Genomic DNA, 26250 nt, shown 5'->3' on the forward strand with positions numbered 1-26250 from the left:
CCCGCTGAGTCCGGTGTTAATAATCTTCAGGCTTCAAGGAAAGTCATTTTATTGAAACTTGTCGATGTATTTTAGTGAGGGGAAGGCAGTGATATGATGGGGAAAAAATGTTGATGACTTTGGTCATGTACATGAGTCACAGCTCACCAGACTGAAGCAATATAGTAAAGTTGAGTGGCTTTGAGTGCAGCGCGGAGGCAAAAAACCATGAGAAGGCCGGCAATAAAAAAAACACTGATTAGAGCATCAGTCATTCTCCTGACATCAAACTGAATCGATTCAAACGAGCAATCCATTTTCTTCAGCTTTAGCCACCACACAAAATGTGGCACATACAGCCAATAAATCATCCTCCAGTAGCTTCGATTTCACACACTAACGTCAGCCAATGAAATGAATATTCTTCAGACTGAAACCACATTTTTGTCCCCCCTGACCCTCTTTGCACGCTCGGTCTGGGCATTTTGGGCCCATTTCCAAACTGGCTTCATTTGATCTGGTGTCTGTTCGCATGCAAAGTCGGTAACCCTCTTCCAAAAGAAAGCCTTAAATTTTACCCTCAACTTTTAAGAGGGCTGTCATAACTTGGCTTCACTTCAGAATTTGACAAACACACTGTTTTCAGCCTTCATTTTGGGTTGTTTTAGTCTATTCACATGGTTACTTGATGATCATATTTGCTGGAATGAATCGCCCAAAACTTAAGATCATCATACAGATCCTTTCAAGCATTGCATAACTAAACAAGGCTTTTACAGTCTGTTCTAAATACTGTGCATTACTCCAGATGTTATTATTTGTATCAAGAAAGCTGTCAATCAATGTGAGAGTGAAGTCATGCTCCCTTATTGGAGTTTGTGCCAATCTCTTCGCATTGACTTTAGGATCACGGAGTTGGACCATTTAAATACTGTACAACAAAAGCTGTAATGATGAAAAGAAAACAGCCTGACCACATTATGCGCGTCCAAATCCTTCGAAACACACGGCATGCCGACTGGATGGGCTTTTCAAATGTTTGCAGAGTTTTGCTCTTTCAACCCAGTGATGTTTAGATATCATATATCCTGTAGATCAGCTTGTGTGAGGCAAAATAATCGGTACCATATAAGTTTTAGGGGGTTCAGATGAGGACTCGTGGAGAGACAAATATTGCATATTAGGGAAATATGTTCACCACAATCATGCCTAATCTTAAACCAGTGTGAAGTAAGAGTTTTAATCAGCCTCGACCGCTGAAACACTTGAGCTCGACGACCTCAATCATCAGAGCATGCGCCTCAGGAAAACAAAATCCTCCAAGAGTACGAACATTTTATGAAATCACTTTTCTTTTGATCCTTCTCATCATCACAACTTCTCAGTGGACATCCCCGTTGTAATCAGGAAAACACAAATTCCTGTGTTTTTACTTCCAAGGCGAGCACACAGTGGAAAGCCCAGCCATCCATGACAGCTTTTAATCAGGCAGAGAGTGAAAGACCATTTCTTCCTGAGCTGATCAACACGTGGCTGCAAAGAGGCTTTCACATGGGACGACGTCATGTGCCCACTAAACTAAACACACCGAGAGACACATTATTCTCACCAGCTGCATACACACACACAAAACCTCAACAAGTCAACATCAAAGGCAACCACAGCACATCGGCAGCATCATTACATAACGTCTGTGAACCAGGAATCTGTCTGTTTATTCTGTGAAATAAGATTATCTTCCATATGTGACATGGGAAAAGTTATGTTAGGCTGGAGGTTTCCTCGTGGCTGTTAGCCAAACAAGAGATGCCAGTTAGAAACTAAATGGCTGCTGTTATTAAATGTCAGATTATGTGGGTAGACTGGTATTCTTTTCCACAGATCCTGGGAAAAACAATTATATATTTATATATACATGTAGATTCAGATTTGACATCAGATTAGTTTAGCCTGATTTAGTTGAGGCCAGTTATTTTTGTTTTTGCAGCCTAGCTTAGTTTCGCTTTAACTTAGCCTGCAGGTAGTGTGTTTTAACTTAGCTTAGTAATGTTATGTTGTGAAAACAAAAAAAAAAAAGGTTAACTGTATTAGGTTAGCATTAGGTTAGAGTTTGGTTAAGTTGTTAGCCTAGTTCTCTCATTTATATCTTAGCCTTAGCTTAACTCACAGTTACTTATTTAAGTTTAATTTAACTTATTTTAGTAACCTGGAAGAGTGCTCAAAATAAACATTTTTTTTTTTGAAGTTTGTTGAGTTCAGTGTCACTTAGATTAGCATCTGAGTTTGGTTGTTAGCTCTGTCTTTCTCTCATTTGTATGTTAGCTTCGCTTAACATAACTTAGTTTAGTTTAACTGAACTTATATTGGTGACCTATTCAATTGTTAGGAATATCTTTGTAAACCAAAATTCGTAGTGTGGAGCATATTTTGTTGTTTAGTTCATGATAGCTTAGTTTGGGTGTTTAGTTTAGCTTAGCCTTGCACCGAATTTGGTATAATTTGACGTATGCTAGTGATTTAGTTGGTCTATGTCCCCTATTGAAAACAAAACAGTCAAATAAACACAGAAAGACTGACAAACCGAACACATCAACACGTACAATACACAACACGGTATAAAATGTTTGTACAAGATACAGGCAATGTGACTTAACTTGAGTCTTTTAATCATAAAGAATAAATACAACAAAGGCTGACTTTAAGACAAGTTTTAATGAAAGTGTGCATGCATGAATTGCTTTATTCCACAAAACCAGAAGAGGGTGCTGTTCTTTTTGTGCAAATCATCCATCCAGCAGCTGCAAGTGATGGAAGGAGTGAATGCATGGAAAAATCCCAATTAGGTGTATTTGTCTTTTTCCAGAAAGCCAAACAGTAAGGACTGTTGATGTTGTTGCAGGAGATTACGATATATGTGACTTGAGCTGGCAGCCATCAGTCATTTCGACAGAGGTCCCACTTGGTAATTGTTTCAAGGAATATGAGTTAATGTGACTTTGATGTTCAAAATTGCACCTTTAAATACAAAACCCATGTTCATCCTTTACTGTCCCGGCCTGTTGGTTCAGTTGAAGTCATTCCTTCCCCTCATAGTTCACGTAAACATCTTGAACATGTTACTGTATGAACCCTAATCCTGACAGGAACAGGCTGGACTGATGAGGGGCAGAGGCAGCAGCGGTCTGACCCAAAGACATCCTACGACACCCATCATTCTCGTCCTTGTGATTGGCCCCCGCAGCCCCTTTTTCTTCTTATTCTTTCTCTCGAGTTTGATTCCCAAATTTGGGCATCAGTCGAGATGTTTCTGAGATGTTGAAATTATGAAGCGAAATGAGTGATGACTGATGGTGTGCTGGTGGTCTTTGAGCTTAAGTCTATTTTGAGTTTTATGGCCTCAAAAGCATCCAAATCCCCGTCTTTGGCCGGAGAGCATTCTCAAGCTAAAGACGAAAAATTATGTGAAACATTATCTTCTTTTTGTGTTAAATCCCAGAGCTTTTACACTTCAGATACAGTCAGAAATAAGGTAAAATATGTCTTTGCTCAGCCAACTTCCAAAACTAAGAGGTGGTGTGTATATAACAGCTCTGCTCTTACCACTGCCCAAAGACAACATCATCCACTTATCCCACTCCCAGACAAGATAATTCATGAAAATAGTGCTTTAATGCAATAACTTATCAAGACTGGAAGAGAGGAAATGTGCACGAATGACCCTGAAGAGTACCAACCGATATTGGCGGACGGCTTTTTGGAGGAATCTTAAGCAACAAAGTGATGAATGAAATATATCAGGTGTCTAATCGTGGCCAATGCATGCTCTCGTGTTTGGTGTAAACATTAGATGTAGGTGTTATCTCCTAAAGGAGACCAATGCAGCCGGAGGAGCGTCCTCCTTTTTGTGTGATTCACGGAACTTCAGACAATCTTTCTGATGTTTTTAAATGAAACATCTGTACATTACAAGACAAGAAAAGAGGAGGAAAGAGGGAAAAGAAAAAGGGGGCAGACATGTGACTGAGGTTTACTGGACTAAATGAAGTGGGTTTAAAAGACACAAGAGGCGAATAAACTTCCCTTTGAGAACATCTCATGGTCAATTTCCCTCGTTTTATCTTAACATAAGCCACAGGGCTGCTGGCCCCTGAAAACTCCCTCTCATGTTTCTCTGTATATCTTCATTCAATGGCTGACAATTTATACATCCTAGTGGATGTAAACACAGATCAAAGACACTGTACAGGCCGGAGTCGAGTGGGTTTTGCAACAGATTTCTATCCATTTGAACCTCTTTTTATTAGGTTCACGTAGTAAAAGCAGTCCTTTCTTGATAGATTATATTTCATAGGAGAGCATTTTGGCAAAGAGTATGAGCTGTCTGGTTCAAATGGCAGCCACTTCATGCTTTTTCCTGTTTGACAAATTACGCTGAGCTGAATCTTGGAAGAACGAAATGTCCTGAAACACTTTTTTATAAAAGAATATTATGTTGAAGAGCTGAAAATTGAAAACCACAATCAGACACTGAAAGCAGCAACCCACAGTGAGCGGACCGCTGAGGAGTGCAGCAGAGTCCAGGAGAAACACAAGCTGTCACGTCTGCTATGAATCCACATCGGGGCCGATCAGGGGAGATTCATGTCCCGCTAATTCCAAAGAAAACGTGACAAGAAAAGATACATGTACTCTTTTAAATCGTGAATCTGACACTCGGGTTTAAATAATCTTACAGTTAAAGTTTCTACAGCTGTGAGCATGACAAAGAGGCTGTTTGTGAAAAGACTTGATTTATTGAGAATCTATGTATTATGACAAGATATCAGTTCTCATAAGCCGTGAGCAAAAGTTCACCTGTAAACTCACCTGTGTTTATAAATATTAATAAATCATAAATAAAGAATAGCAATCCATTATTTCTGCAGTTTTAAGAGTGCAATATGTAAGAATATAAGTAAGTAAATGATGGCCTCTATTTGTTTGGATTATGAATTGTCCAGGCAGCCAATTCTTATATGTTGCGTCTTTAAATGTTTATAAGTTGCTCAACTTAAATAAACTACAGATAAATACATTTTGGTCGAGATGTCCTGCAGCCCTTTTCCAGAAAATGAGTAGTCAGTACATTGGAGGGGTTTTCATGATGAATTAATGAGAGAGCAAAAAAGATTTGACAAGGGACAGCCCCTTGTTGTGAAAAAAATTTCTTATTAATTAATATCAATATTAACATAATTAATAATGATTAAAAACCCTCAATCTTGGTCACATTTTGGAATGTGAAAGGTGAATAGAGTTTATATATTTTTTATTAATTTATATAATAATATATCATAATATATATATTAATACTAGAAATAAGGGTGTATTTTTTTACTATTCAATTGTGTATTAGTATTTTGTCTGTCTGTTTTTCCATCTATAAATCAATCCCTGCTGTAACAAGTACATTGCAACAGTGATAGATTATTGAAGTCTTATCTTGACAAAGGGTGACATCAGAAAGTGCTGGCTTACCATTTTTTCTTGTTATAACATGTCTTTTATTATGTTGTATTATGAAACATTCAGTTATGACACAAAGAACATAACAACTACGTGTTATTTTAATTTAAATGCTTAACATTTTTACTCGTGTGGATGTGCGGGTGAAAAATGATGCGTGTGTTTTTGAGCGCTCATTTCCTAGAAGCGATTTTCATTTTTATCTTACTATGGTTGTCGGGTAATTGACTTCAAGCAGAGAGTTAATTACAGAGAGATTCGTCAGCTTTAACCACAGCCTGTGTCCCTGATTGACTTGTGTGTTAGATACAAGCACGCCCCCTGGTGGAGGAGAAGAGCACTGATAAACAACAACAAGCAAGAGAATCGACCTCAAACCTGTTGAAAACATCAGAAACGCGATGAAGTTTGAATTGAAACCACAAAAAATTCTTGAGAATCAGTATTTCTCCCCTGCTGCCCACTCAGCATAATTCTTATATTCAATCAATTATTTCGTCATCACTTTGGTGGATTTATTCAGAAATGTCTGTGTTGTTCCCTTTTAGTAAGATATTTATTTACTCTTGTTTTGTTTTGAGGTAAGTCATAGACATTGTGTTTTTTAATTTATTTAAGAAAAACCTTTGTAACTGAATGACCATCAGCCCCACATACAAGAATTAAGACTCTTTACAGATCACATACTACAAGATGCAGTAAGAGATTTACATATGTGCTTTATTTTCAGTCTGCTTTACTCCCTATCCCAGATCCCAATCGTCTGTAACTGCTTTATCCTTTTTATGGGGTCATGGGGATTTTTGCTGGAGCCAATCCCAGCTGTCTCTGGGCGAGGGCAGGGTACTGCCTGGACAAGTCGCCAGCTCATCACAGGGCCCTCACTGATGGCCGAGGCCGCCATGCAAGGTGCCAACCGCACATCAGGAGCAATTTGGGGTTCAGTATCTCGTTCAAGGACACTTCGACATGCAGCTCAGCCCGGAGCAGGGATTTGAACCAGCGACCTTCCGATCACTAGCTGATCTGCTCTACCCACTGAGCTACAAAAGTAAAAGTACAAAATGGTTGAACGGCTTTCAGTATGATTTTACGTGCTCCCTGCTAATAAATAGGCATTCACATCCTACAACTGTGCGCATATTGTTTAATCTAGTTATAGGTAATATTTTTTCCCACTGAATGCGAATCTCTTCTTCCTGTGGTTTTCCTTCCTCTTCTTGCCAAGCCACCGGAGCCGAGCTCTATTCGTTGCGTCCTGGTTGGCCGATGGGAATGTCCGCTCAGGAAAAATCTCCCTCAGTTTGCTGAAGAAAAAAACCTCCAGGTTTCGACCGGCCTGAGCCACCTCTGAGTCCGGCTGCACAGCAAAGAGAGATAAATGTATTTTCAAAAACAACACAAAGATCAGAAGCTGTTGTACTTCTGAAGTTATGTGCAGACATTCATGGTCTCCAGAGGAAGAATCCTACTGACTTGTGATGACCTTGTGACTTTTTACCTCGAAGTACAAAAGTTTCACCAGATAAATGTCCGTATGGATCGTGGAAGCGTGGTGCAACGATGACGTATTTTTGTAGGCTTACCCAGAAGTTAGCATCGCCCTGGTTCCCTCAACAAAAAGCCTATGGGGTGGGATTTGACAAAACGCATAGACTTTGAGACGAGGGAACTGTATGTTAAATGACTTCTGGGTTTCAGGACTACAGACTGGACCACTCTCTTACAAGCCACATGTATTTCCTTGATTTCTAATAATCGATCGGCCCTGAAAAAGCCATACCGGTCGACCCCTTGCTTTGGAAGTCACTGGCAATCCATCTATTGAGTCTTTTAGGTATGTAGACATATCCCAGCATCTAAGACTGCAGACTAAATGTCAGAATCAATATCAAGCCTGAGATTTAATCTTTACTGGCAGATGGACACGGCCTGATTGACAGTCTCTACATAAAGAAATCAAAGTAAGTGGAAAAGTGACCCAGTTTTCTGCTCCATGTGGAACTTATTCCCACAGGCTGTAGTGCAGAAATAATTCAATTACACAAGAAATTAGATTAAAGCTGTAAATCCACTCAGATTCCAACGACCTCATGACAAACTTACGTAATTGAAAGTAGCACAGTTCTTGAACATCAGCAGGACGTCATCGACGAACTGCTCGGCGATGAAGTAGTGGAGCGTGTTGCTCTTGTCCAGTTTCCTGCGGATCACTGACAGGTTGATGGGCCTCTTAATGATCTGGTAGTAGTTTCGAGCCTGGAGCACATTCACAGAGATGAGATCATCATAGCAGAGACTGATTTAATTTCAACATCACGGTTTGTTATGAATGTTAAGTGGAACATTTCATATGTACAATACAGTAAGCCAGTGTTTTCTCAGGTAACTTGTTATAAGTATTACATTCTGACATCACTTTGTGCTGTTTTAAATGAGGCCAGCAGTTCAGGTCTGCACTGTAACATTACTAAGTTGTTTTTTATAGGTCCCTTTGTTCCATTCGATCAACAGTACTTAAAATATAAAGCCTGGTAGAAAAGAGGCCATGTGTCAGGATGACGATTAGGTGAATTTGATGTTCGCCACGGAGGCATTTTTTCACTTTAGGTTCATGTTCAAAAGGAAAAATATTATCTCTTGTATAATATTTGGAACTTTGTAGACAGACATGTAATGTTGATGTGGTACTCAAAACTTCCTGTTTTGAAAAAGGATTATATTAATATTTATCATACCATTTCATTTGAACATGTTTGACCTACTTTATTATAATTGCTGTTTTGTTTTATTGTATTTTTTATTTCATATTATTGTTGGGTATCAAACTGTCAATATTGTATTATAAAATGTCTGATTTTTCTTTACTTCGTTGTGTTCCTGTAATGTTTTAATCCTGGCTAAAAACATATGAAGCACTTTTTAGCCTTGCTTTGAAAAGTGAAGTATAAATAAAGTTTATACTTTGTAAAGAATAAACGTGTTACAGTATTAAAGAGTAAAGGTTTCAGTGTAAATCTGTTGGACTGACCAGGGGACTGACAGGTTCGTGGAACGGAGCGCTGAGCGTGTGACTGTACAGCAGCAGAGTCAGCTTCTCACACCTCTGAATGACAGAAAACACAAAAGCACACACATCACTAATAAACTGCCTGTTCATCTGCTCCTGAGCTGATATAATTTCAGAAAGAACTGTTGAATGAGAGTTTGCTGCTGTGGAAGCGACAAAAAAACAACTTTGCGATTTATTTTCCCACTTTGACTCAATTATAAAAGAACTGTTTGCATCATGTTTGCTGATCTTGTAGCCAGACCTTAGTGGAGTAAAGACATGAATACTTCTTATAGATAGTACTCTTATATCTGATGAGTGCCAATCAAACTGATTCCTCTCTGAAGCTCACCCTCTGGTCCTGATTGGACAGTGCGTATGGTGCTTTGACTCCCCCACAGGAGTTCATGTTTTCACAGTCGTACGTCTCCACGGGCTCCTGGTCAGATCTGCACAGCGTACACACCCAGTCACCTCTGTAGGATACAGTTATCATTCATCAGCTGTGTATAAAAAAGCCTGATTTTATCTTATAACCCAAAACTCCACGGTCAGTAGTTGACCAGTTGGGAAACCCAAAGAGTATGCAGGCATGCATGTAAATGGGCATATAAGTAGAATATTACCTTTTCATTAGCCAACACGTTCTCTTTTTCAGAACAATGGTTGAAATCTGAATATTTTGTGCATGTAAACAAAGTCAGTGATTGTCATCATAAACATGTGTTTTCAGCTGATAAAGGTGTACGAGGCCTGCTGGGGTCCCTGCAGCACTTACAGTGGGAAGCTGGTGAGAGGAGGTATGTGACAGGCCAGGTGGTAAACTTTGGGGCAGCGGTCACAGCAGAGCAGATCTCCACCGTTCAGACACACAGCACAGAAATCTTCACTCTCCATCTCCTCAATACCTCGTCCAGGTTCAGGCTGCTGACTGGAGGAGTCCTCTACCTTCTGTGAGCAGCAGGGACCAGGTTTCTGATCCTCAATGTCGTCCACTCGAACTAAATCAGTTTCACATTTAGTTTCCACTTGATCTAAATCAACTTCACATTTAGTTTCCACTTGAACTAAATCGACTTCACATTTAGTTTCCACTTGAACTACATCAACTTCACATTTAGTTTCCACTTGAACTAAATCAGCTTCACATTTAGTTTCCACTTGAACTAAATCAGCTTCACATTTAGTTTCCATTTGAACTATATCCACCTCTAATCTAGTTTCAGCTTCATCCTCCAGCTCCAGACATGGAACTTGATCTGCCTCTGTCTCTGGATCCAGCTCGATCACCATGGTCTGCTCTGGATCTGGATCCAAATAAAAGGTTTCTGAATCGGTCCTCGCATCCGGGTCCCATTCATCAGATCCAGAATCAAACAGGATGTATGGCTGATCTGGATTAGATTCACAGTCAAAGCCTGAGTCCTGCTCTGGTTCTCCAGAGGAGGGGGTGTCGGGACAGTATGGTTCGGTCCAGGAGTTCAGTGTTGAATCTGTTTGGCTGAAATCAGATGACTCTGCTGGTTTGGACTCAGCTTCTATTATCTCCAAAATGTTTTCCTCATTACGACTGACACCATTCTGCAGACAGAGACAAAAAGAAAAAAAAAAGTGAGCTCATGCTCATCACTGACTCACATTAACGTGTGTAGACATTTATCTTCACCTGCTGATCCAAACAGAAGGCGTCACTGTGGAGCTTGGCTTGTGTGTGGCATGGCAGTCTTACCAGAGACACCACAGGCTGCAGAGACGATAAATACACAGACTGGAAGTTCAGACGCTCCAATCTCACTACGGGTATGCAGGAATTACCCAGAATCCTTTGAGCCTCTGGGTGAATCCTGTGGAAATACATGAAGGCTTGGGTGACTTAGGCTGGGTCATTGTCTCTCATGTTACTGCAAGACTGGTCAGCAGAAGCATATTTTTCATTGGAGATGATGGATTTTTACCCGAATGTCATTAATGGTTTTCTATCAGAGAGCTAATCAATGCCACTTGTATTTATCTATCATTTGCTTTATTTAATGTTCTGATTCTCTTTCTTTATGGAGCTAGAGCTTGGCAGATTAGCCTAGCTTAGCATTAAAACTAGAAACGAAAAGAAAACAGCCAACATGGCTCCCTCCAAAGTTTAATGTAAATGTATTAATGTAAAAACAACTTTTGTGTAATAAGGGTTGACTTGTGTGCTGCAGTTAGAATATTTCACCTTATTCTTTTCAATAAAGCTGATACATCTTCTTCAGGTTGTCTTTGTCGTTTTTCAGATGGAGACGCCGCCCTGCTTTTTCCATTACAAGACTGGTAAGACTCCTTTAAAAAAAAAAGAAAACAATAGAGGTTTGATGTCGCTCTCATCACACCAAATGTTTAATGGAATATCAATAACCATCCGACAATCTTCTCATGCAGCTGTTGTGTTGACCATATTAATCATTAACGCCTCTTCTAACAGTCTATGTCTGTATTACATGTCCTGCTGGGGGGCTTGGCTCTTCTGCTGCAGTTGCTGGATGTGAACCAGTCTCAGCTGGGATGCCCTCCAGTGCCAGCTGTACTCTAAGCCTGGCTACCAGTGGCAACAGGGTGGCCCTCCTTTGGGGGAAGTAGCCATGGCGCCTGTGAGGCAGGTGTGCCATCTCCAGGAGATCGGGGGCCTCTTGGGCTGAAAAATAGATGAGAAAAACATAGAAGAAGCTGCTGATTTGAAATCTCCTGTGTGCTCAGTGTTTGACGGCGAAATACAAGAATCAAAACAAACACACAAAAAACAACAATAAACGGTAGCACACGCAGTAGAGTTACCATTTGACTGTTCATTTGTACAAGAAAACTATATCTCTTTGGAAGTCAATTTAAGTCAAATGAATGATGATAACACATACAACAAAAATACACAATACAGTATCAGCATAAAGGAACCAGGTTCAAGTTGCATTATAATCCTGTCTTACCTGAAAGTGAATGTAAGCAATTAGAAAACAAGATGTCTGCTTTAGAAAGCCAGGTGAATGTGTCTCCAGGTGGATGTGAGCAGAGGAAGAGACGGATGGCACCGTTACATGTGTTTAGTATCAAAGGGGACACGGACGATCCAATTGGTGGAGAGCTGATCCGACACGGTTGTCCCTGGATATTTCAACACTGTGAGTCACTGCAAGCAAGTGTATCATATGAAGCAGGTTTCAGAGCTCGTCATGTGAGGCTATTATTTGTCTACACTATCGCCAGGGGATTCCAGGAATAAAGCGACATAGCAATAAACAAAAAATGATACACATACAGGTACTCACAGGTTTGATGATCCAGTCACGAGTCAATTGTAAAAGTCTTTCCTTCAGTTGGACGTACAAACAGAGTTCACTCCCAGTTATTCTGACCAATGACAAGCTACAGGCTGTAAAGTTGACTCAAGCTTTGAATAACAGACAGTAACTGTATGTAAATCAACTTTCACTCTGTCTGATGCGGTACCACCTGATAACCTGCCGGTGCAAAAAGCATCACAGTCAACCCATTCATGTGTTTTGTATTTTTATAACTCTCCAGTGAGTATATAACTTAGTCCTATGTTTACTATACTCCATGAAACAGACCCCAAACATGTCATCATATGGCCTCCTGTGTGAACATTTGTTGGCGTGCTCACCTTTAGACAACATCCCTGCCAGCCTGGACCCTCACCAGTATGTATTCAGAACCAACAGATGCACAGAAGATGCTATATCCACTGCCCTCGTCTCAGTCTCCACACACCCGGAGAATAAAATAGGCTTCATCAGAATGCTGTTTGTTGATTTCAGCTCAGCATGCAATATAATCTCACCCATGCAGCTGATTTGGAAAACTTCACACCCTGGGCTTGAAATGGATATTTCTGCCCAGTCAACTGAAAGAGGGCATAAACTGCAAAATATCTGTACTGCATACCGACAATTGTGTCAGTTTTCTCGAAAAGTTAAGGAGCAGTTTGCAATAGATTGTCCCCACATAGTATTCTGTTATAGACATATGTATATGTGTGTGCTTAAAATGTGGCTATATTTTGTTGTTCGAGATCCCCTCTTTCATTCTTTTGAAGAGAATTTATGTTTAAAACAATCAGATCTCTGGTCTATGAAGCATAAACAAATGAATTCATTGTATGAGTGTGAACAATGAACATGTCTGATGATGCAGGAAATGCAGCACGTCCAACTCGTTTCTGTCGCAGCTGAACTGGTTTATATAAATTACACTGATACACAGGCGTAACCCAGATGAGGTTTCGCTGTGCAAATATATATTTCATTATGTGCTACTACCCGTGAATAGAAGTCCTAGTGGTGGGAAGAAACTAGCACAAACATGAATAAGCTGTGGATGTTGATAAGGATGAATGTATCTGGAACAAACACCATGTGTGCTCAGTCGTCTCTCATCACTGCATGGAAAAACACTAACAAAATAAGACTGCCTAAATTATGTATATAGAATATATAAAAGAGATATCATATAGGCATGAAAAGATCAACCAGGAAATCAAGTCTGGTATTACAGCTAAAAGGAAAGTCTAACAAGGTACTTCAGGATTATTAATTATTAAGCAAATACTAGTTTATTTTAGCAAGATTCTTGAAATGAATTCAACATAAAAATAATTCTTAGTCAAGTAGGTGTTGGGTGGCTGTAACGTTACTTCTGTCAGCCATCACTGGGCGTCGCTGTGGATTTCCGTGCACTCAGTTGCCAGGAGCCAAATCTCGCACAAAACCGCGTGGTTTCCAAATCCCGTTCCTCTTTCAACTAGCCTCCAAGATGGTAGGTGTTGTCATGTATCCCTGTGCTTTCAAATTGGATGAAATCTATTCCCATCCATGTTAATTCGTAGACCAAACTATCATCATATGGCGGTTTACAGTATATCCATATCGTACGGTCACTTACCGGACGCTATTGTCATCATTTATTTCTATTATGGACCTTTGCGAGCGATTCCATGTATGAGAGGTCGGCTCTCCTGGGCCCATGGCTGAAGCATTAACCCAGTATGGTCCTGTTAGCAGTTTCTCATATGTTTTAACCGCATATATTATACGTGTGTAGTCTCGGTAAATGCGACAAAGGTAGTGGACGTTTAAAAATGCAAACGCATTGTGCCACTCTTTAATGCTGTTAGACGAGTAAGTGCCGGTAAATGCAGTGGAATTAGCATTAGCTTCCTGGGATGCTAGGTAGCATGAAACCAGTCAGTTAACGTTACGAAGCATTGTGGCTAAACCATTGTTACTTTGTTATAGGGAAGAAACGACCTGCGAATATGTCTTATATTTTTGCCAATGCCGTTAATGTACCCCAGTTAGATTATTTGGCTAATGTAGCTAGCTCCACGGGCTATGATAGGACCACGACTGGTGAAGCCTACTAATTATTCTAACTTCTATCAAACCTGTCTTGACAGCCTACCAAGAAAACCAAGACCAGGAAGCTCCGAGGACATGTCAGCCACGGACATGGTCGCATTGGTGAGTTTTGGTGGTCTTTGTAGAGGTGTAGTTTTGTCGCTGCATTTGTGATACGTGGTTAATCTGAACTTTCCTACCCTACAGGCAAGCACAGAAAGCATCCTGGAGGTCGTGGTAATGCTGGTGGTATGCATCACCACAGAATCAACTTTGACAAATAGTAAGTGCTACATGATGAAATTCTGGACATGTGTTGTTTTGGAGCAAAGTTAATGGAGTTCTGATAGCTTGCCAATGGGCGGACATGAACCTGTGCAATACCTGTGGGTTTGACTTGTCAATGGCTGGTTATGGTGGTCAGCTTTTATATCTGATTGAAAGCAGATCACTAAATTGAAGTGCAGTATGCTCTAACATTGTACAGATGGGCGTTTATCTGTAGGCTTTCCGACTGATGCATCGCATTGCTGTTAGTGCTGCCCATTTTGCAGTTGGTCAGTAATTTAAAAAAACCAGTAGTGTCAATACCATAGACAAAATGACATTAAGAGCGGGACATATTACAAAAAGATTTCTTACAACACACAAGTCTTGGCATTAGTTTTTTTTATGTGAAGCACAACAAGTGAATTTACTTCTGAAGGAGATGTTGTGAAACACAGTTGGTACTGGTGTTTCAATACTGCAAGCCATAGTCAAATTCTCTGCATTTAACCACATTTGACCAATAAAGCGTATTCTGATTGTAGAGACTCAGAGTCTCATCTTGACACTAATCATTGTCTTGGTGTGCTAGAGTTCTCTTAAAGTGAAGACTGGTCCTATTCACTGACTGGCTCTTTGTAGGCCAGTCAGCCACATGGGCAGTTACACACTATCATGCCTTTTATCTCAGTCTGCTTTAATCACACTGATGCTGCAGCCACTGTAAACCAAATTTGGGGGACTACAAAGCACTCATCATGCTTTGAAAAATGCCTTGTTTGTTTCAAAGCTAATTTTGTCTTTGGCTAGATTAGTGTGCAGTTAGATGCCTTTGTAAATTATGTCAACTCTAGAGGGATTGCAAGTCAAGTCACACCTAAAAATCTAAGTGTTATCCTAAATGGAGCTGCAGAATACAGCCAGCAGGTTTCCAGTTGGTGTCCCCTAATCACTGTTAATTTTGCCAACCTGAAAAGACAGCGGTTGACCTTTTTGTCTGTCCTTCCTGTGTCTCCTCAGCCATCCTGGGTACTTCGGTAAGGTGGGTATGAGACATTACCACCTGAAGAGGAACACAACTCACTGCCCCACCATCAACCTGGACAAGCTGTGGACGCTGGTTAGCGAGCAGACCAGGGTCAACTATGGCAAGAAGCCCGAGGGACCCGCACCCATCATCGATGCTGTGCGCGCGGTAAGTGTTGGCTGATATTTCCATTACTGAATGAATGTTTGTCTCCAGCCGTCACCAATAATAAAACAATGGCAGAGGGTGATTGGTTCAGTTATATTTTGGAATGTCGACTCTCCATGTCTTGATTTTGCTCGCTGTGGTAACGCTGAACAAAGCCCCGTCAAAGTTGGGGTGTGTCTGTGTTCTATGGTTCCCTGGTCATAGTCTTTGACCTAAGTTAGGCTTAAAGTCCCTATGAAACGGTTATTGGAGTGCCATTTGCTTACGTCAGCAAACACTTTGCTCTGGCAGTGTCATTAGAATAAAAGTGCAAATGGCACATGTCCCCAGTTGCTGGATAAGTTGACTTAAACATTTTTTTTCCAAATTACTAACTCCAATGCGTAAACTCCAATATGGATTAAGATGTATATTAAAACAGTATAAAACATGAAGTGCAATATTCTGACATTGTACTGATAAGTATTTATCTGTAGTCTTTCCAGCTGATGCATCTTCTTACTGTTGGTGCTGCCCATTTTGCAGTTGGTCAGTAATTATAGAAAAACAGTGGTGTCAATACCATAGATAAAATGATAACATTTAGGGCACAGCACTAATAACAAGGCTTGTATATTGTATGTTATGCACAACAGACTGTAAGTGAATCTACTTCTGAAGGTGTTGTGAAGACACACAACTGGTACTGGTGTTTCAATACTGCAAAACATACTCAGTCAAATTCTTTGCATTTATAATCACATTTAACTAATAAAGCTGATTCTGATTGTAGAGACTCAGAGTCTCATCTTGACACTAATCATTGTCTTGGTGTGCTAGAGTTCTCTTAGAGTGACGACTGGTCCTATTCACCGACTGGCTCTTTGTAGGCCAGTCAGCCACATGGGCAGTTACAGTTACTTTAAAACATCAATTAGGACTTCATGGGAACTTGAAGTACATCAAGTATAGCTCTCTGTACAGGATGCACTGTTATTGTCTCTGACAAGTGTATTTCCCAAGCTGGCTTTGTTCAGTGAGCGTTTTTGGTACAGAGAAAACTTAAATCTCAAATCTAATTCTTCTATTCTGTTTCTATATTTCTGTCCCTAGTAACATGTGGCAAGTTATATTCACGCTTGGCGCACAATTGCAAGCAAATGTCTGAAAAGGAATGGTTGATTCAAGATTTGGGGAATGGTCTTGCATACACCACTGTAAATGTTTGTGTCCAGTTCCAGTCGTTTTTCTCAGATGGTTTTATTTAAGAAAATGCTGTGATGCAAATCTTTCTTGAGCATGGCAGAATATTGCAACTTAACCTACTGTATGCAGTGTTAAAATGGTCTTCATGCAGATGTGGTTGGTGGTTATCTGGTTGCACTAATATTGCGTTTCTAATTTCACAGGGTTACTACAAAGTTCTGGGCAAAGGCAAGCTGCCCAAACAGCCTGTGATCGTGAAGGCCAAGTTCTTCAGCCGACGGGCCGAGGAGAAGATCAAGGCAGTGGGAGGAGCCTGTGTGCTGATGGCATAATGCTCTTGTCGGTGTTTTTCAAAAATAAAATGTATAAATGGGAACTACATGTTGGTTGATTTTGTTATTTTATCTATGCCTCTAATGCATTTGTATATACGGTGTGATATATGCTACAGTTGTAGCTTTTGCGCTGCTGTATTTGTTGCAAACATAAGCTCCACTGGGATATTGAGTCTTTTTAAAGTACTCTTATTCTCAAATCAAATGTCATAAACCTGCACAGTAAAGTCATTGGTGAGTTAAATTAAATTTCAAGCCAATAACTATTTGTTACAGCCACTTATCACTGCACTTATCCATCCATGTAACCACATGGATGACAGCGTCCAGCATGAGATGGAAAAAATACTGTCATGGACAAATATACCGGGGCAGTGGGTTACCTGAGGATTGCTGCAGACCTCAGGAGTTTGGATTGACAATGGGACCAATAAAAAGGCTCTTTCAGCTACCTCATCCCAGGGTTTGCATCTATGAGCAGTCCAGGTACTGGCTTCCTATTAATTCGTTCGGAAGTCATTCCTGGTATTTGACTCTTGGGGTGGAAGAAAACAATATTTTGAAAATGTCGTATAATGTAAACTATCCCAGGATTCTAGATCAAGCAAAGAGAAACAGATCTGTTTGTGTAGTGTGTGTGTGTATATATATATGTTTTTCTTGATGGTTCTAGTCTCCAAAATGGGGACAGGTAAAGCCAACCATAGTTTCTTTAATGTAGAAGTCGTTTTATGAAATACGCTGCAAATAGGATTCTTTTTAAATTATTTTTAGGAAATGACATGATTGAATTTTCTTTCAACATTAATCAGAGGAATTTAACAAGATGTAAAAGGAACATGCCCACGTGACTTTGGATGTCTGGGTTGGGGCGGGGTTTAACATGCAGGACTTCCTGTCCTGTCACTTGAAAACATCACGGCGGCGGTGTGGAAGCTGAAGTTTTCAAACGAAATGCGGAAAATACGTCAACTACGTGCACACTGACTGAAGAAGCGCCGTTTTCTCTGAGAGCTGGTATTTATGGGTGTCTTTCCGTTCTGAGCCGCCCAGCCCTCCGTGAGTTCATCAGGTAAACGGTGAATAATCTCTGCTCGAGGTCTGCTATCGGCGCGTAGAACGCTAAAGTTCGTGACGACACGTTGATAGAACGTGACGTGTGCCAATGGAACGTTTGAAAGTTCTGTGTTCTAGCTGATCGGTGAAAGTGACCACTGATCGTTAAAAATGAAAGTGAGCAAAAAATCTTCTTTCAACTGTAGTACAACCGGGGGTTAATCTTCACGCATGCGCTGTGTCCCAGCATTGACCTGTACTAAACATGGATAGTTGTTGTGTCTGATCAGGTGTTTTTGAATGAAACCGTCAAACTTTGATGAATATGCATTGATATTTCACAGATAATATAATCCGTTTGAAATGTCATTCATTTAACTAATTCATTTAAAAATTTATTAATTTAGCATAACACTTTGTTTTGAATTAATTTTTTTTTTCAATTAAACGTTTATGGCCATTTATTTTTTTTCAAAAGTGATGTTCTGTCAAAATGTTCATTTTTAAAAATAAATATATCATGAGACAAAATAAAAACAGCAAATATTCACGATTAAGAGGCAGGAACAACTCTAACATTCACATGTTTGCTTAAAAATAGTGGATTATCAAAACTATTGCTGATTAGGGCTGAACATTATGCAATATGCGTCATTTTCACAGATACTGCCAGTAATAGCAGTGTCTGTGAAAATAACGATTTTTATTTTTTCATATTCTGCAATTGCAGATTCACAATTGTCACCTGATTCATGACTTTTAGTGGAAATGTTAATTTTTGCATTTCATTTTCACTAAAAGCACTATATACATTGATGATGATGTTGTGGGGAATCATTTTTAATATGTTGGGACACATTTTTCTTTTACCCAAAAATTGGGTTATAATCTTAATCTTTTATCCAGATCCACAGCAAAAGTCTAATCTTGTTTAATCTATCTTGTCTATTGGACTTTACTGTGAGGTAAAGGAAAAGGAAACTGACTGATTACCCTCTGCTTGTTCCTCCTCTCAGCTGAAGGGCACCTGAGGTTCACTTGACTTGTTCATGGCGAACCAAGCCTGGCTGGAGTCTTCTCTGCGGCGCTCTGCCAGTCTGGGCCTGGAAGTGCTGGAGCGGGCCTCCAGGCGGAGTGTAGACTGGACAAGCACAGCAACATCCCAGACCCCCACCACTACAGATGAGGAGTCAGAAATTCCTGTTAAGGTGGCAGCTTTTCTTGTGTATTCTAACCCCCGTCAACAATTAGGAAGAATTAGGATCCTTCGCTGTATTTCATTTTTGCTCATCTTTTTAAAACTCTCATGCTCTGGTCATTTATTAGAGAACACACTCAGAGCTTGATGATGTCTTTGCAACTATAGCAGATTACATGGCACAGACGACCCATCAGTGCAAGGTCAGTGATTATTTGCCTGCTTCCCCATGCTTTCAGCTACAGACATGTAATATAATGAACTAAATTGTAAATATTCTCTGTGCTGCAGAGGTTTTATGAGTCTGGTTGCTGCGCTACACCCACCGACACTGAGAGGAACCACGTGTCCAGGTTCCATACACGAGCAGCAGCTGGAATGACGACACCTGCACTGTCGGCCAGAAAACATGCAAGGGCTCCATCCAACAAAGTAACAACAATCTACTGTCCTGTAACGCTTTCATCTTATTGGAATCATGTTTCTCACCAAATTATGAAATTGTAATTTCAATATTCACTGGCATCTTAGAATTATTTTGGACCGCCAAGTCCGAGAAAATAATCTGGTTCTTAAATTTTCTCGGTATTCTATGTTCTTCACCAGCCACGTGTTCATTTCATGTTTGCCATTTAATGCACCACGGGGTTGAAAGTGACTGTGTAGGGTATGTAAGAGCTGTTTGAACTTAATAATGCAGTAAAACAAACCAAAACAATGAGCTGAAACCTGCAACAAGCTAATAAGTGTTGATTCACAGTGGGAATGCCTGTGCTAGCAGCAGTTTCACATAAGAAAGTCTTTCAGTATCAAAAATATTGTTTATTGCCACTTTAACAATATCATTTGTATAAGATTAGACTGACATCGGGTCTTCAAGAAAAAATTAAGACTGAAAATACTACAATTGACTGTGAAGGCTCCATCTATCAATAATGTATCCAAGACTTCTTGAAGCAAAGTTATGTTATAGTGGATCTCAAAACCACCCAGGCACATTTACAGATGAGAAATAACATATTCATATATACATATACATTATTCAGTTTGTATTTTGAGACACATATTGGTAGTTCTCTATCAGATCCTATGATACTGCAGATTTCTTGGAGGTCTTGTCTGTGAAATCCTCTTCCTTTACTCATTTACCCACTGCTCAGCTGTGTTGCAACAAAAAGTATAAATTAAACCTTTCTAAGTTCACCTCTCGTTCCTCACAGGACTGTGCGTCGGCAGCAGATGAAGATTTCTTCATCGAGGTTTCCCCGGGGACGTACGCCATCACTGCCGGCCTGCCTGAGTCACAGCAGCAGACTCAGCTGGTCAGCGTCAAAGCTGGAGAGAGCGTCAACCTCACCTTCAATCTGTGACAGCTCACCTGACTCATAACTAAACTGACCAATGCTATTTCTGCTGTTTGTGTGTTTATTGAGTATTTATGCTGATTTTCTGCTTAAAGAGTTTACATTTTTATATTGCAAAGTGTTTTAATTGCTGCATATTGACAAGCCATATCTTTATTGCACTTATGAGTATTGTATTATATAGATTGTGTGTCCAAATTCTGTCCTAGAGAATCATGTATTTCAGTATTTTTACCTGCACTAATACCATATCAGTGTATTTGAATAAAGTATTTTTTTATCATCTTTTGTATGTTTTTACCAGCCTTACATAGGTATCTGGTGAGGTTTTGTCTTACACTGACATATTATGTGCAAACAGCATTAGTACTGATGCCAGAGAAAGGCCACAGTCCAGCTGGTGGTCGAGGTTTGAAGTTGGTCGTTCCGAGAACATCTCTGATGTTTGCTCTTCTTCCTTTAGCAGCCGGAAGTGACTGAAACATAGAGCTGTGATTGGGCGAGGCACTGATCTGCGGGACAGGGAAGCTGAACCTTACAGGTTGTGATGTCCTCTTGGGCACTGCACTCCCTGCAGATAAATACAGAAACGTAGCATGATGAGATCTCATGGGGCTGTTGATCTGACACAGAGTATCCAACTAGCTTAGCTGTGGTATAGAATGGCTTCAGATAAACCACAACAAGCAGGGATTTAAAACGGCCCAACTGGATTTGACTGCTCCGTCTGAAGGAGCACAGATCTGAGCAGCATCATCATATAAGTAGAATTCAATTATTTCAGTCACTTCTGTATAAATCAAGAGCCAGACCACTTTAAAACCAGCATGCATTAGTTTGTCAGTGTCTGTGTTTCCCACCTGGTTGCCTGTGTTGTGGCTCTGAACCAGTTCTTCTCCAGTACCTCCAAGGAGGACGCTGCTCTTTACTCCTCAGCTTCACTGCAGGAGGAGACGTCACTCTGGTCTCATCCTCAGAGAGACACGAAGAGGAGGAGGATGGCACCTCAGGGTCACTCTTCCTCACATCTGTATCGTTGCCTGCCCTCTCAAATCCATCCAGTCTTCCACAGCTGGACCTACAGCTACACGGCCGGTGGTTTGTGACTGAGCAGCAGTGTGGTGAGGACTGAAACCAGTCTCTGCAGAGCAGCTGAGGAGTGCAGGAAGAGCTGCGAGCACAAAGCCAGCTGCAACAACGACCAGAGGCTAGTGTTGTGATCTGGAGCTCCCTGACTATTCTGTCATGGTGAGAGGCTGAAATGGGTAAAACCAGAGTGCGAGGAACCAGAGACACATAGCTGTTCCACATCAGCACCTGGAGGCTCCTAACACCATCAACTACAATGAGCAACACAGATCGATTTTACTCATAGGGGTTGACATTCATTCATTGTTAACTAGTGATTTTTGTGTGAATAATAATGTTATAATAAAAAAATAATAATAATAAAACAGTCTCCTCTATATAAAACTAACAAAGTTAAGTGTGAGTAAAGTAAGCTCAGTAAAGCTTGAGATAACTTGTCGCTCTAAGTTGAATATTACTGAACACAAACTCTACTGACCTTCTCTGCGCTCTGTGGCGGCCATCACTCTCCCCGGCCCGTATCTCCTCAGATCTGGTTCCCATGGCGACAGCACAGCATCACCAGGTACCAGACAGCGTGTGTGAGTGCCGGTATGGTTCACCATGTCAAGGGAACAAACCATCTGCCTCTGTGAGGAGACGACCCCCAAACTGGTGCTCCCTTGGTAGTCGAACTCAACAACCCAAACTCCAGCGCGGCCCTGAGTTTAAACACGTAGTGCGCGGATATCAACGTGCATTTTAAATTGAATGACTTGAAAAGACTTTGAGATTAAGTTAATGACTTTCAGTTTAAATTCTAGGAGTAGGTAAGTCAAGAATATGTATGTATAAAAAATTATTAGCCAGATATGGATCTTTTAAGCTTGAAATCCATCTGAAAGGAAAAGTTTGCCCAAAAATGAAAATTCCGTCAGCATCTACTCACCCTCAGGCCGATGGGAAAATGTTGTTTTCCAAAAACATTTTTAGGGCTGCACAGCAAAACAGGGTTGCAACGTTTCTCCTAAACATCTGAAGTAGATGGGGACTTGTTTTGAAACATTGAAAAAATATTTAAATGGCTCCATGTAGCTCATCTGGCGTAATCCAAGTCTTAAGAGGCCCTGAAACCCCAAAGTGATTTGAAAAGATATCATTTAAACCTGAAATAACAGCTTTTCAAATGAAATGGGTATCTTGGTGCTTAGTGAGACTTATATTATGCCAGCCGAGGATGAGACATTACAATTATTATTTACAGTTATCTTTTAATGTTTTATAACAAGTCTCCATCTATTTCAGGTGTTTCGGAGAATGGTGCAACACTGTTTTGCCACGAATCTCCAGAAATGGTTTGTGGACCTGAAATATGGGCAATGACTGAATTATCATTTTTGGGTGAACGTATCCTTTAAAACAAACTTCATGGTCATTGTTTCATTTAAATCCATTGTGCTCGAATGGACATAAAACCAGTAATGTGCAGTAATGTGTATTTATTACAGCAGTCTGTCATCATACAGTATCCGTTCACCTGTACTTGCTGTATGACAGTGCCCGTGTAGTAGAAGCCATCCACCTCCCTCCTGGCCAGCACTCGGCATCCTGGGAAGAACTCTGGATGCAGGGTTTGACCGGACAGCATGCAGGAGGTAACAGGACGGAGAGGACTAAACAGACTGCACCTGGAAAGCCAAGCAATGGCTCACAAGTCATTGAACTAGTGATTTTTACTGACAGCAACATCATACATACAAATAGTATCTTAAATGTATTTCTGTTAGAAAGGTCATCAAATACGTGTCAATGTTGGTGACAAACCTGAGCAGAGGGGCTGAAGTGTTTTGTAGGATTGAGACTGAAGAGGAAGGACAGCGACACTTGACTGAAGAGAGTGTTGGCACTGATGATTGGCTTGACTCAATATACAGTGGAATCACCTGACAGTGTGCATGGAATTATTTCAACAAAGCATGCAAAATAAAGGATTCAACTTGTAAATAATCCACCATTTTTTTTTATTTTTTATACCAGTTCCAGTTGGTTCAGCCATACCTTCTCCAGACTTCCATTCAAACCAACTGGAATCACACAACAGCTCCCTCCTGTGGCCTGCGACAGACACTGCAGGTAGTGTTGAGTGTTTCTGTCCAGCTGACCACCAGAGTCTAGCAGGTAGAAGATGTTGACCGGCCTCCCAGCTGCCAGGGCGGGCAGGGCTGTCAGCAGGGCGTCCAGGCGGTCAGGGAGGTTGGTGCAGATCAGGTGGATGGCGTGACAAGCGGCGTCAGTGAGAGCCACACTCAGGGCGGACAGGAGATCTCTGCCAGTGCTGCAGCTGATGGAGTGAATCCAGGACAGAGCCATGTAGACTGTGTCAGGAGCACAGGGAAGCATGTGTGGGGACCAGCAGGACAACTGTAGAGAGAAAAGATCAGTCACTTCCAAAGACTATTAAGAAAACAATATTATCTACAGCAGAGGCCACCAACCTTTTTGAAACTGAGAGCTACTTCATGGGTACTGAGTCATATGAAGGGCTACCAGTTTGATACACTCTTCTGAAATAACAAATTTGCTCAGTTTGCCTTTAGTTATATATGATTATTAATGATTAATGATACTCATCTATGTGAAGACACTGATCACGTTAATGATTTCTCACAATAATTATCAACAATGACTTAACAAGGTGGGAAACAGATAATATCAATATTCAATTTTCATTTTTAGAACAGGCCTGAGGGCTACTCATGTGGTCCTTGGGGGCTACCTGGTGCCTGCGGGCACCGTGTTGGTGACCCCTGATCTACAGTAACTTTCTGTTAAAATAAATGTCAAAACATATTTCTGTTTATATTTTTAATACATTTTGAATTTTTTAAACCTAAATGAATACATTGAATTGCACCTTTAAGATGTTGGTGATGTAATGAGCAGTCAGTCCCACCTCACCTTGCATGAGAATGTCATGATGTTGAAGAGCGAGTCCCTGAGTGAAGCCTTTGTCAGCAGCGTCTGGATCAGCAGCCGTTTCACTGACCCCAGAACAGCCCTCATGTTCTCTGAGCTGCCCACGACAAAAGTGATGTTGCATCTCTGTTTTCCCAGAAATAATGGAATCAGTGCCACCTCTGAGGCTGACATCTGCCTGGATGCCATCCCTATACGACAATAATGTAAAAAAAAAAATCATTTCATTCCTTTTCCAAAGAGATAGTTGGGAGTAACAGGCAAAATGACATGGAACCAGGGTGTAGGATTTAGTGGCAGTTTAGTTTGCATTAACATGAAAGACCAGGATAACTTATCTAATAGTTATTAACAACAATTTCCAGCAATTTGAAATTGTTTTAAACTACAGCAGACACCAATCTTGGACACTGACACATTATAGGTTAAAGCAGCCAAAAACTCCAACTACAGTCAGCAACTGCAAAGAGACGCCGAAATTGCTCAATGTTATGAGTTGATGAAGTACAGAGAAACTTTCTAAGAATCATGAAGCGTTGTCTATGACCAATTCTTCATTATTTGGGCCTTCTCGTAAATTGTGCATATGTTACACCTTTAGTTATTTATGTCTTGTGTAAAAAAAACATTGGGTTTTTTTGTCCCACCGATGTATGTGTTTATATACATATAGAAGGGGAAAGTGAGATGAAACAGTGAACAGTGAAAGTAACAAAACTAGTTTTTATAATTTCTAAATCGTGTGCATGACAAATGTAACTCATTATGATTGTTTTAATGAATGAGGTTTAGCTATAAATTTTACTCATAAATAAAAAGGGATACAATGTCGTTTTGGGGAAGAAATCAAACTCAGAATTTGAATATTTATAGTAGGTAATAATGCAAACTCAGAAATATTTATTTTTCCATAACTGGACATAACAAGCTGTTCTCGAAGGAAAATAAGGTCCCCAGAAAAGTTTGAAGCTAAAAAGGTGGCAGGGTCTGCCAAATAAAAACAAAGTAGGACATTATGAAGTTGTGTTGTCCTTTAAGGTCAGTTTATTTATTCAGTCATGAAAACAAAGAGTTTGTTTAGTTTGTTAGGCATTAACAAAATCAGTCAATGAAGATCTTTCCCTTCTGATTACACTTAATGCAGCCCAAAACTACATGAGGCACCTTTAAGTTTTGCATGTTTTTCATGTCATTTAATCATTTACTTATGTTATATAACAGCTGCTGTTTGATTCCTTAATGTGCCAAACAACTTCAATATCATTTTTTTCAATTGAGCCTCTATGAGGGTCTAAAACATTCTGCTATCAACGGAAAACACATTTTTTATACTAATGCTCTGAACAGAGAGCAGTTAAACACATGACTCTTCATGTTCTTTTTCTTTCATTTGTCAGTTAATACACAGAGTGGCTACATTACCTGCTGTTTTTATGTTGTCGGCTGCAGACGACAGCCTCTCCTCACTGTTGATGTCTGTTTCCATGGAGAACACTTCAAGACTGAGTCAGTCTTCCTCATGGCCACTGGAGGGGCTGTTCACCTGCCCAACAGCTGACCGGAGAGTGTCACCAAACACTGCTGTCATGGTACGGTTGCTGCAGTGAAGTCATAGGTCAGCTGAGCAATTAAAGCTGATCGCCATCCCTTGAACAGGCAGGGGGCAGAAATCTCTGCTGTGTA

At 40.4% G+C, this 26250-nt stretch overlaps 4 protein-coding genes and 2 non-coding genes across 13 annotated transcripts; 4 read left to right on the top strand and 2 right to left on the bottom strand.

Annotated features, from left to right (window-relative positions):
* Nucleotides 1-6427: 6427 nt before the first annotated feature.
* LOC115587313 (uncharacterized) lies at nucleotides 6428-14122 on the bottom strand. 6 transcript variants are annotated; one of them, XM_030427116.1, is made up of 11 exons: nucleotides 12192-14122; nucleotides 11836-11872; nucleotides 11497-11696; nucleotides 11014-11207; nucleotides 10752-10855; nucleotides 10203-10380; nucleotides 9315-10117; nucleotides 8889-9012; nucleotides 8516-8590; nucleotides 7591-7743; nucleotides 6428-6844 (listed from the first exon to the last, which is right to left on the bottom strand). In XM_030427116.1, exons 4-11 carry the CDS (start codon nucleotides 11179-11181, stop codon nucleotides 6641-6643), a joined length of 1809 nt encoding a protein of 602 aa, XP_030282976.1. In that variant the 5' UTR covers nucleotides 11182-11207; nucleotides 11497-11696; nucleotides 11836-11872; nucleotides 12192-14122; the 3' UTR covers nucleotides 6428-6640. The 6 variants fall into 6 exon arrangements, with proteins under 6 accessions (XP_030282976.1, XP_030282975.1, XP_030282978.1 ...); XM_030427115.1 differs by having other exon boundaries at nucleotides 11836-14122; XM_030427118.1 differs by lacking the exons at nucleotides 11497-11696; nucleotides 11836-11872 and having other exon boundaries at nucleotides 10266-10380; nucleotides 13221-14122.
* Nucleotides 13842-16902, top strand: rpl27a (ribosomal protein L27a). The gene is made up of 5 exons (XM_030425723.1): nucleotides 13842-13871; nucleotides 13983-14046; nucleotides 14131-14206; nucleotides 15211-15385; nucleotides 16774-16902. The coding sequence occupies exons 1-5, from the start codon at nucleotides 13842-13844 to the stop codon at nucleotides 16900-16902; spliced, it is 474 nt and encodes a 157-aa protein (XP_030281583.1).
* On the top strand, nucleotides 14732-14861 carry LOC115587390 (small nucleolar RNA SNORA3/SNORA45 family). Its single transcript, XR_003985044.1, has one exon. It is a non-coding gene; the product is annotated as a small nucleolar RNA SNORA3/SNORA45 family (small nucleolar RNA).
* Nucleotides 16154-16283, top strand: LOC115587391 (small nucleolar RNA SNORA3/SNORA45 family). The gene has a single exon (XR_003985045.1). It is a non-coding gene; the product is annotated as a small nucleolar RNA SNORA3/SNORA45 family (small nucleolar RNA).
* An 879-nt stretch (nucleotides 16903-17781) lies between the features above and the next one.
* akip1 (A kinase (PRKA) interacting protein 1) lies at nucleotides 17782-20806 on the top strand. 3 transcript variants are annotated; one of them, XM_030424759.1, is made up of 5 exons: nucleotides 17782-17984; nucleotides 18978-19169; nucleotides 19288-19362; nucleotides 19451-19591; nucleotides 20380-20806. In XM_030424759.1, exons 2-5 carry the CDS (start codon nucleotides 19011-19013, stop codon nucleotides 20527-20529), a joined length of 525 nt encoding a protein of 174 aa, XP_030280619.1. In that variant the 5' UTR covers nucleotides 17782-17984; nucleotides 18978-19010; the 3' UTR covers nucleotides 20530-20806. The 3 variants fall into 3 exon arrangements, with proteins under 3 accessions (XP_030280619.1, XP_030280618.1, XP_030280620.1); XM_030424758.1 differs by having other exon boundaries at nucleotides 17782-17977; XM_030424760.1 differs by lacking the exon at nucleotides 17782-17984 and adding an exon at nucleotides 18500-18521.
* On the bottom strand, nucleotides 20800-26154 carry c8h11orf16 (chromosome 8 C11orf16 homolog). The gene is made up of 8 exons (XM_030424757.1): nucleotides 25990-26154; nucleotides 24550-24758; nucleotides 23650-24012; nucleotides 23416-23534; nucleotides 23129-23279; nucleotides 22091-22313; nucleotides 21384-21863; nucleotides 20800-21094 (listed from the first exon to the last, which is right to left on the bottom strand). Exons 1-8 carry the CDS (start codon nucleotides 26051-26053, stop codon nucleotides 20871-20873), a joined length of 1833 nt encoding a protein of 610 aa, XP_030280617.1. The 5' UTR covers nucleotides 26054-26154; the 3' UTR covers nucleotides 20800-20870.
* Between the last annotated feature and the right edge of the window lie 96 nt (nucleotides 26155-26250).

The sequence above is a fragment of the Sparus aurata genome, chromosome 8 (genome assembly GCF_900880675.1).
Source record: "Sparus aurata chromosome 8, fSpaAur1.1, whole genome shotgun sequence".
NCBI lineage: Eukaryota > Metazoa > Chordata > Actinopteri > Spariformes > Sparidae > Sparus > Sparus aurata.